Here is an 11,486-nt window from a genome sequence, read left to right as displayed (position 1 = left end):
CCAGAGATACCTCTCCGACAATCGGAGTGACAAATCCTAATCTCGAAATACGCCAACCCAACAAGTACCTTTGGAGACACCTGTAGAGCACCTTTATAATCACCCAGTTACGTTGTGACGTTTGGTAGCACACAAAGTGTTCCTCCGGTAAACGGGAGTTGCATAATCTCATAGTCATAGGAACATGTATAAGTTATGAAGAAAGCAATAGCAACATACTAAACGATCGAGTGCTAAGCTAACGGAATGGGTCAAGTCAATCACATCATTCTCCTAATGATGTGATCCCGTTAATCAAATGACAACTCATGTCTATGGCTAGGAAACATAACCATCTTTGATCAACGAGCTAGTCAAGTAGAGGCATACTAGTGACACTCTGTTTGTCTATGTATTCACACATGTATTATGTTTCCGGTTAATACAATTCTAGCATGAATAATAAACATTTATCATGATATAAGGAAATAAATAATAACTTTATTATTGCCTCTAGGGCATATTTCCTTCATAAAGGTAGCGAGATTTCTCATCATTGGTGAACAGGGTGGCTATATCATTTAATTTAGTAAGATGTGCCACAACAGTTTCAGATTCATAGCCATAAAAAGGATCAGATTCAACCAAAGTAATTATATGAGGATCAACAGAGAATTCATAATCCTTATCAGTAACACAGATAGGTGAAGTAGCAAAAGCAGGGTCAGGTTTTATTCTAGCATTAAGAGATTGGTGCTTCCATTTAGCTAATAACTTCTTAAGATCACTTCTATCATTGCAAGCTAAAATAGCTCTAGCAGATTCTTCATCCAGAACATAACCCTTAGGCACAACAGGTAATTCATATTTATTAGGGGAAGAGTCTTCATCATCACTATCTTCAATATTATCAGTTTCAATAATTTCATTCTCTCTAGCCCTAGCAAGTTATTCATCAAGAAATTCACCAAGTGGCACAGTAGTATCAAGCATAGAAGTAGTTTCATCATAAATATTGTGCATAGCAGAAGTGGCATTATCACTAACATGCGACATATCAGAATTAATAGCAGAAGTAGGTTTAGGTGTCGCAAGCTTACTCAAAACAGAAGGCGAATCAAGTGCAGAGCTAGATGGCAGTTCCTTACCTCCCCTCGTAGTTGAGGGATAAATTTTTGTTTTTACGTCTTTCAAGTTCTTCATAGTGACCAGCAGATATAAATCCCAAGTGACTCAAAGAATAGAGCTATGCTCCCCGGCAATGGCGCCAGAAAATAGTCTTGATGACCCACAAGTATAGGGGATCGCAACAGTTTTCGAGGGTAGAGTATTCAACCCAAATTTATTGATTCGACACAAGGGGAGCCAAAGAATATTCTCAAGTATTAGCAGTTGAGTTGTCAATTCAACCACACCTGGATAACTTAGTATCTGCAGTAAAGTATTTAGTAGCAAAGTAATATGGAAGTAACGGTAACGGTAGCAAAAGTAATATTTTTGGGTTTTGTAGTGATTGTAACAGTAGCAACGGAAAAGTAAATAAACGGAGAACAATATGTGAAAAGCTCGTAGGCATTGGATCGGTGATGGAGAATTATGCCGGATGCGGTTCATCATGTAACAGTCATAACATAGGGTGACACAGAACTAGCTCCAATTCATCAATGTAATGTATGCATGTATTCCGAATATAGTCATACGTGCTTATGGAAAAGAACTTGCATGACATCTTTTGTCCTACCCTCCCGTGGCAGCGGGGTCCTAGCGGAAACTAAGGGATATTAAGGCCTCCTTTTAATAGAGTACCGGACCAAAGCATTAACACATAGTGAATACATGAACTCCTCAAACTATGGTCATCACCGGGAGTGGTCCCGATTATTGTCACTTCGGAGTTGCCGGATCATAACACATAGTAGGTGACTATATACTTGCAAGATAGGATCAAGAACTCACATATATTCATGAAAACATAATAGGTTCAGATCTGAAATCATGGCACTCGGGCCCTAGTGATAAGCATTAAGCATAGCAAAGTCATAGCAACATCAATCTCAGAACATAGTGGATACTAGGGATCAAACCCTAACAAAACTAACTCGATTACATGATAAATCTCATCCAACCCATCACCGTCCAGCAAGCCTACGATGGAATTACTACGCACGGCGGTGAGCATCATGAAATTGGTGATGCAGGATGGTTGATGATGACGATGGCGACGGATTCCCCTCTCCGGAGCCCCGAACGGACTCCGGATCAGCCCTCCCGAGAGGTTTTAGGGCTTGGCGGTGGTTCGGTATCGTCAAACGTGATGAATCCTTCTCTCTGATTTTTTTCTCCCCGAACACGAATATATGGAGTTGGAGTTGAGGTCGGTGGAGCGTCAGGGGGCCCACGAGGCAGGGGGCGCGCCCAGGGGGCAGGCGCGCCCCCCACCCTCGTGGACAGGTGGAGGCCTCCCTGACGTGGATTCTTCTTCCAGTATTTTTAATATTTTCCAAAAATATGTTCCGTGGAGTTTTAGGTCATTCCGAGAACTTTTGTTTCTGCACATAAATAACACCATGGAAAGTCTGCTGAAAACAGCGTCAGTCCGGATTAGTTTCATTCAAATCATGCAAGTTAGAGTCCAAAATAAGAGCAAAAGTGTTTAGAAAAATAGATACGACGGAGACGTATCATGTACACAAACATATTTCTCCAAGCGCTGGTTGCCACGGCCATGTCTAGCCGAACTTGGATGTTAGTAGCCCCACCTCGTTTGTTGTCGTAGGTTAATGGGACGCTAATAATACTGAGGTCCACCAGACCATAAATCACCAGGGTATCGTGGAAGACCACCATCATCTTCTCACACATGAGGTGTCTATGTTCAATCCGTGGTTCCCCATATACAAATGTTACTCGCCATTGCTCGGCATCTTGTTACACACGCACTAGGGCGTTAATATAACGTTCGTTTTTGTCAATAACTTGTACATCATATGATTCATGCCAAAAGAGAGCTAGACCACCACTCATGCCGTTACTATCCACACTAGAAAAACCTGTAAGGCCCAAACGACCTCGAATTCTCTTCATGTTTTCTTCTTTCTGCCTAGTTTCGCATAAAAAAACCACCATGGGGGAATGCGACTGACACAATGTTGCTAATTCTCGAAATTTCCGGGTATTCCCCCCACCCCGACAGTTCCAACTTAGAAGATTCATTGGGCCCGGTGGTCCTGCAGCTCGGAGGCCGCCTCATTTGACACATGAGTGTCAACACAATCAACTCCCTCTCCTTGTCTTCTTTTAACAATTGGCTCCTTCCCCGGGGTATTATTTGAGGCACCCCCCCTCCAAAAAAAACTATTGTACGACCCTCGTTTTCATAAGAACGGTGTTTGAAACTTTCCCGACCAAGTTGGCCCCTAACATTGATCATATCATCCTCGTTAACAAGTCTCGTGTGTGCACTTCTTGAATCATTCCCAAGCACACTGTTTCCCCCCGACAAATCCATGCCCTCAACCACTCAGAGAACTCGTCTCCACTGCCGCGGCCAGCAGCCACGTTTGCTCTGCCTCCTCTGTTCCCTCTAGCTCTTATACCACTTTTTCCTCCTCTGTTAGTCCCAATATAGGCGCTGCTTCCTCTCCTGCCTCCTGTCCAGCCACCACCCCTGCCTCCTCTTGTACCACCGCCAATTGGCTCATTAGACCAATGCAAATGGGTACCCTTTAGGGTACTCTCTAATTAACCCTCTTTAGTTCAGCTAAATGAAGTATATTTTATGAATTTAGTACATAATTTCTAAAATTCGAATTCATTTGCTTAAACTAATGAGAGGTTCCAAGAGTAGCCCTGAGGGTCACATCAAAGTGCGGGAAAAGATCTCATTTCCTAGCTTCATCATTCATAGTGCATAAACAATCAACTAATAAGGCACACTTGGCCATCTTAACAGCCTACTTAAGAATCCTGTTCCTCCATCATTAGTAGCAATTGTTTGCTATTTCTGTCAGGAGGCACAGTTTTATGTTCTAGCTGTCGCATTTGCATTAGAGAACATGCCACGACTCCCTACCTTCTTTACTGGCGAAAATTTGCAGGCTCTTTTCTCTGTCAAATCAAAACTAAAAACCCGATCCTCGTAAGAAAATTTGAAGAGAAAGGTCCCAGGAATATGAATACAACTGTATATCTCAACAGGGAATCGTGCACGCAGCAAGCAAGGAACAATCGGCGACAGGGAAAAGTAAAAGTAGAATGCGAGGCATGGTCATCATCAGTTCATCACTACCATTGTCTTTATGGTCGACGGCCGAGATTGGATCTGAGCGTGAGGTGGCTGTTGGCGCAAATCTCTGCACACGCAGAAAGTATATATATACGTATGGGGCACGGTCAGGTTGTCCCTACTTTGCGAGTTGCGACCATGTCAAGGGACAGCCTTCTAATAGGCGCATCCATGGCTCTGCTCGTCGTGCTTTCCCTCGTCGCCTTTTTCTGCTCCAACCGACGGCGAGCGGCGCAGAGCTCGTCGCGGCAGGGCGTGGTCGACATCGAGCTCGGGGACGGCAGGTGCGCCGCCATCGCCGCGGGGCTCGACGATGCCGTCCTGGCCGCGTGCCCGACGACGGTGTACTCCACGTCGATCCAGCATCATCTGGCGGCGGCTACCGGTGAGCGGACGGCAAAGGAGGAGGAGCGCGGGTGCGCGGTGTGCCTGGCGGAGTACGCAGACGGCGACGAGCTGCGGGTGCTCCCCGGCTGCGCGCACGCGTTCCATCGGCGGTGCGTCGACCAGTGGCTCCGGCAGCGGTCCAGCTGCCCGCTGTGCCGCACGTCGCCTCAGAGCACCACCAGTGCATGCTAACCGTCACAGCGTCAGCATGCCGATCGAGGTAGCCTGTCGCTAGTCGGGACCGTTCGTTCCGGCCGTATAGCGGCAAGATGTGTCGTACTCAATGCCTCGCATGGGTGCCGGAAGATGTATAGATGTTCCGTATGGAGCCGCCATGTAGATAGGGCGGAGTACGTAGCCAAGCTAGGTTGGTCGTCATGGCCATGTGACCATGACTCTCTCTCTCTATGAAGACACAGCAAAATTTAGAAGCTAGCTCGGACATCCGTTCCTCGATTGAAGTGCAGAAGCTTTGTGAGTTTGGTACGTACTCTATCTAACCGCCTGTCAAAAGGCTAAGGCAGTGCCTAGAAATTATTTTGTTTTTTTAGGAAGAAAGTATTATGATTTTTTTAGTAATCTTGCATGCTTTATTGAATCAAAGTAATGCTCATAGGTACAAGAGTTGGGTCATGAGGATTGCCCAATCAGACATGTCTACCTAAAACCGGCAAAGCTAGGCCAGATGTTTTGGGGGGGGGGGGGCAAACACAAGATATGGATGATTGGGGGGGGGGGGGGGGGCAAAAAACTATATTTTACCTAATCTGACCTCCCTCAAAAAAATTCTTCATGTACTTGTACGAAGACTTGGGGGGGGGGGGGGGGGGGGCATGGCCCCTGCAGGAGTCAACATAGCTCTGCCGCTGCTGCCTACGTCTAGATTATGAGCCTTAAAATTAAAGTTTCTGCGCTCAAATAAAAACTTGCAAGTAGAAAAACTAGAGCTACGAGCTATTATTTCATATGCGATAGCTGCATTCGGACCACCCGTCCCCTGGTTGATGTCCTTGACTACTCCCTGACAGTCGGAGGCAATAACCATGTTGTGAGCAGCAAGGTCATCTGCCAATGCTAGCCCTTCTCTACAAGCAAAAGTTTCTTAGATCATCGAATCAGTGATGCCCCCGTAAACCACCACAGAGGAACCAAGGTAAATGCAATTTTGGTCGCGGCAGAGTGCTGCCACAGCTCCACCACACATGTTCCTTGCTAAGGCTCCATCCACGTTCACTTTGACAGCGCCAACTTCTGGAGCGAGCCATCGTTGAGGATGGACCATGGCTGTTGTCGGACTCGCCGCCATAGGTTCCCTAGTAGGGAGAGGCTGCAAATCTGCTAAAAAATTGTCCACGAATGATATTGTCTGTTGCGGAGCTTGAAAGATTGCCTCGTGTACAGCTTTCCTACGTGCGTACCAAATAGCCCACAACGTAACAGCCATCTCTGTGAACTTTGAGTGATCCAGCTGTCGTTGTAGCCTACAAGTGTTTTGATTAGATATAATTTGGTCACATTCACATGATATGGCTTGGGCATCACCAATTGTCGTTATAGCCTGATTTTCAATTTATTTATAGGCTTAGGCCAGTTAAATGCTCTATGGACTGGGTTGTTTGTTGAACTTTTACTACTAGGAAAAATCTTATATGTGGAGGCTTATCAGTAGTGCGACTTATTAGTAGGCGCTACTGCTAACTAGCAGCAGCAAGGGATCAGAGCACACACTACAGGTAAGACTTAGCAGTAGCGCGGGCCCACAACCCAGGCGCTGCTGCTATGGGCCACAAGGCAACCCCGGGTCTAGCCTTAGTAGCGGCATAGTTTCCCAAAGCGCGCTACAACTAATATGTTAGATGTAGCCTCGGGTCGACGGCCCGTGCTGCTACTAAATCTGCACTTGGGCAGGTGGTGGGCCCAAATTAGCTGTACCATGGGGTGCCAGACGAGCGCTACTGCTACTGCCATTAACCATAGCGCTAGTCGCTTGTCCCGCGCTACTGCTAAGCCCACCTTATCCCCACTAGTGCAGAACCGGGATTTAGCACCGGTTCGTAAGGGCTTTTAGTGCCGGTTCTGTAACCGGCACTAAAGGGTGGGGACTAAAGGCCCCCCACCCTTTAGTACCGGTTCGGCACGAACCGCCACTAAAGTGCCACCACGTGGCACATGCCAGGGCCGGGTGCGGGGAGACCTTTAGTACCTGTTGGTACCACCAACCGGTACTAAATGTTTCGGGTGGTTTTGGTTTTATTTTTTGTTTTTCCTTTAATTTTGTGTTTTCAATTTAATTTAGAGATTGTTTTTACATTATAATGAGTTGTTAAATCATTAGGTGAAAGTACCGCAGATTAGTTTCAACTGGATGCAGAGCTAGCTAGCTAAGTGATCAAGTAATATGGATATGACATATACTTGATCACTTAGCTAGCTCCATGCATCCAGTTGGAACTAATCTGCGGTTTCTTTCAAAAAAACTCTTGCATCATATCATCACCAACAACAGTACTAGTTAGCTAAAAATCATCATATATAGTCATCATTACCACTATTTAATCATCATAGTAGTTACCGCTATCTAATGACCACCAACACTAGCTTAAAGAAGAAACATTCACTTGTACCAGAAGCAAAGATATCATCGAGTTCAACATGGTCCTGAGATTAAGTTCAGGATCGACGAAGAACACGGACATGAGAGGACAAGTACTAAGAGCATGCTAATCACTCCTGCTGCTCTCTCTCTCAGGTAAAATAGCATAGAACATGTATAGCTCTCCTGATTCATCATATTGGAGCATGCAGATGAACCTGTCTCCTAATCGTGGGCTGCGCTTCTGTTTGCTGCCCCCTAGTACTTCTCTGCGATCCTTCACAATTTTGCTCCAGTCTTTCACTATTAAGCATTCCTCGGTTGTAGAATCCTGAATGCACTCATGTGCAATGTAGAATATCTTGGCCGTAAGCTAACCATTGACATGCGACCTTTAGTCTCGATCCACTGAGGCACAACTGTCATCGGGAGTCCCGGTTGAAGAACATCGCATATAGTAACATTACTTAGCAATGAAGTTTAGCTTGAAAAATAATGTATGCAAAAGATGCACTGAGGACAAATAGTAAAAATCTTACCATCTTTCCTAAATAGATGTGACCGTAGTTCAATACGATCACTATTGGTCGCATGTTTTGAGTACTAAGATTTTCAAATTCAGGAAAATAATTTCTCTTGACATCATCAAGATCCACAAGCCATGAAACATAATGATTTATCTCCTCGCAGTTTAGTTCAGCCCCGGGACAGTGGACGGTACTGTCTACCAAGCGCTGGACATGTTTGCTTGAATGGAAATAAGCTGTCAATAGAAATTAGTTGTTAACTATTTTTGAATAAACAATATCGAAGACATAAATATGGTTGAGAAACTCACATAATGGTAGTACTGAGGCGTCTGCACATCGACCCAAATGTCTCTATTACCTTCAATATCATCTTCGGGACAAATATCAAAGGTGATAAACATATCAGGCTCAAATGCATAAGCCTTGCATAGTGCTTGCCAAGTTTTGCATTCAAAATAGGTGTAGGTGTCTGCATTGTATAATTTGACGTTGAAGGTATAACCATGCTCGGTCTTCAAGTAAACTCTCTTTACCTCCATAGTTTTGTTCGGACTGAAACCTATCTTATCCAAAACAAAAATTCTTGCATGGCAGGGGATACGCTAGTAGAATAGTGAAAATTTAAAATTATAAGTTGAAGCAAATGAAGCATAAGTCATGCTTAATTACGAAAAAAGACTTGTCGTTGTGACTTACTGTATCCACTTCGAAGGTCTCATCCAGCTTTATGCTAAAGCGCCTATCATCAACTAGCAAATTTTTGTCGCACAGGCCGCACTCGTCTTCACAGTATTCACACATAACGGAATTGTTTTTGTCGTCAGATGACATTTTCTATGTTCATAGTTGAAACATTAATTGATAAACACTTACTAGCTAGCTAATTCTATATTAATTCAACTAGCTAGTTCTATCAATTCAACTAAGCACTTACTAAAAATAAACTAGTTCAATTATTTTTCTTACTAAAAATAAAGTAGCTAGTTCTATATATAGTAAATTTAATATATCTAACATTTGACATTAATATATCTAATTCATCTATAACTATAAAAGTATTAAAATATAACTCATCTAACATTAATATCTAGCTAATTCTAACATTCATCTAACATTTGACATTAATATCTAACATATATTTCTATCTAATTCATCTAACATTTGACATTAAACTAACATTTATATAAACTAAAAGTATATATAAAAACCAAAAAAGAAAAAAGAAAAAAAAAGAAAAAATCATTAATAAAAAACAGAAAAAATCATGTGTGTGTGTGAGGCCGCCGACGCGCGGCAGTGCCGGGGCGCGGTCGATCTCTTACAGCGGGGCGATGACGGGGACGGGCTAGGGCGCGGCGATGGGAGCGGGGGCGGCGACGTCGACGACAGGGACGGCCGGGCGCGCTAGGGCGCGGCGCGCGACTAGGGCGGCCGGCGATGACGGCGCGACGTGGCGCGCGACGACGGGGGCGGGCTGGGGCGGCGACGGGGCAGCGACGACGACGACGTGGACGGCTGGGGCGCGACGGGGGCGGCGACGGGGCGCGCGCGACGGGGGCGAAGAAGCAGATGAACTGAAACCAACTAAAATTTTCATGAGTGCTGTTTATATAGGAGAGGCCATTAGTACCGGTTGGTGGCTCCAACCGGTACTAAAGGTCGAATTTGGCCAGGCCAAGCGGCGGGAAGCGGCCTCCTTTAGTATCGGGTCGTGCCAAAAACCGGTACTAAAGACCCCCCCTTTAGTATCAGTTGGAGCCACGAACCGGTACTAAAGTGGGTGCGCTACCATCCCACGGTGCAGAAAGTTTAGTCCCACCTCGCCGGGCGAAGGGCAGCCGCACTGGTTTGCAAACCCCGCCGTGGCTGCTCCTTCGAACTCCTCTGTAAAGCAGGATTCTGGGCCTAACTATGGCGCGCTGCCCTGTTAGCCTGCTGACCCTTGTGGGCCCGAATTTCCACGCCTGAGGCCTAGCAGGCCCACAGGACAGCGCCCCAACAATTTTTTATATATTTTTTTCTTTTTTGCTTTATTTATTTTCTTCTATTTATTTCTGAATAGTTATATATTTTTTTCTTCTTTATTTATTTTCTTCTATTTATTTCTGAGTTGTTTTTTATATAGTTTTTTTCTTTTCTACTTTATTTATTTTCTTCTATTAAAATTTTGAATAGCCGGTGTAACAGATGAGTTTTCGACCGATGTGCATCTAGTTTTTGCCGTAACCATCTCTATTTTTTTGCACATGCCATGTGGGTGAAATGATGATACCATGCCAAGTTTCAACCTTTTCAGAGTTCATTTGTAGTTCTTTTCAATTTTAAGGTCATTTAGCTCAAAACAAATCAGTAAATGCATCAAAAATATCAAATTATGTCAGAAAGGGTTGAAAGTTGACGGCGTGGCTTTGAATGGTGCGTAATGAACGCAAAAAGTCCGGAGTTGTAATAAGTTTAAAATAATGAAGTGCCTTTGTAACAGATGAGTTTTCGTCCGAAACCCTGATACTTCGAAAGAGAGTGTCCAGTTTGTACACGAACTGCATCCAGTTTTTGCCGTAACCATCTCTACTTTTTTGCACATGCCATGTGGGTGAAATGATGATACCATGCCAAGTTTCAACATTTTCAGTGTTCATTTGTAGTGCTTTTCAATTTCAGGGTCATTTAGCTAAAAAAATCAGTAAATGCATCAAAAATATCAAATTATGTCAGAATGGGTTGAAAGTTGATGACGTGGCTTTGAATGGTGCATAATGAACGCAAAAAAGTCCGGAGTTGTAATAAGTTTAAAATAATGAAGTGCCTTTGTAACAGATGAGTTTTCGTCCGAAACTCTGATACTTTGAAAGAGAGTGTCTAGTTTGTACACGAAGTGCATCCAATTTTTGCCGTAACCATCTCTACTTTTTTGCACATGCCATGTGGGTGAAATGATGATAGCATGCCAAGTTTCAACCTTTTCAGAGTTCATTTATAATGCTTTTCAATTCCAGGGTCATTTAGCTCAAAACAAATCAGTAAATGCATAAAAAATATCAAATTATGTCAGAAAGGGTTGAAAGCCGACGACGTGGCTTTGAATGGTGCATAATGAACGCAAAAAAAGTCCGGAGTTATAATAAGTTTAAAATAATGAAGTGCCTTTGTAACAGATGAGTTTTCGTCCGAAACCCTGATACTTCGGAAGAGAGTGTCCAGTTTGTACATGAAGTGCATCCAGTTTTTGCCGTAACCATCTCTAATTTTTTGCACATGCCATGTGGGTGACATGATGATACCATGCCAAGTTTCAACCTTTTCAGAGTTCATTTGTAGTGTTTTTCAATTTCAGGGTCATTTAGCTCAAAACAAATCAGTAAATGCATCAAAAATATCAAATTATGTCAGAAAGGGTTGAAAGTTGACGACGTGGCTTTGTATGATGCATAATGAACACAAAAAAGTCTAGAGTTGTAATAAATTTAAAATAATGAAGTGCCTTTGTAACATATGAGTTTTCGTCCGAAACCCTAATACTTCGAAAGAGAGTGTCCAGTTTGTACACGAAGTGCATTCAGTTCTTGCCGTAACCATCTCTACTTTTTTGCACCGGTTCGTAAAAATGTAAAAATATACCCCCTCTATAAAGAAATATAAGAGCATTTAGATTACTAAAATAGTGATCTAAATGCTCTTATATTTCTTTATAGAGAAATACATCAAAAATACA

General features: G+C 43.5%; 1 protein-coding gene across 1 annotated transcript; it reads left to right on the top strand.

Annotated features, from left to right (window-relative positions):
- Positions 1-4,402: 4,402 nt before the first annotated feature.
- On the top strand, positions 4,403-5,298 carry LOC109781721 (E3 ubiquitin-protein ligase Os03g0188200-like). The gene has a single exon (XM_020340321.2). The coding sequence runs from the start codon at positions 4,403-4,405 to the stop codon at positions 4,841-4,843; it is 441 nt and encodes a 146-aa protein (XP_020195910.1). The 3' UTR covers positions 4,844-5,298.
- Positions 5,299-11,486: the final 6,188 nt, after the last annotated feature.

Source organism: Aegilops tauschii, chromosome 5 (assembly GCF_002575655.3).
Source record: "Aegilops tauschii subsp. strangulata cultivar AL8/78 chromosome 5, Aet v6.0, whole genome shotgun sequence".
Lineage (NCBI taxonomy): Eukaryota > Viridiplantae > Streptophyta > Magnoliopsida > Poales > Poaceae > Aegilops > Aegilops tauschii.
The sequence above is the reverse complement of the archived record's forward strand: the minus strand, read 5'-3'. Positions and strand labels throughout refer to the sequence as shown.

Bases quoted from the DNA above. Each gene is read 5' to 3' on its own strand.
- LOC109781721 (XM_020340321.2), top strand. From the start codon at position 4,403: ATGTCAAGGGACAGCCTTCTAATAGGCGCATCCATGGCTCTGCTCGTC.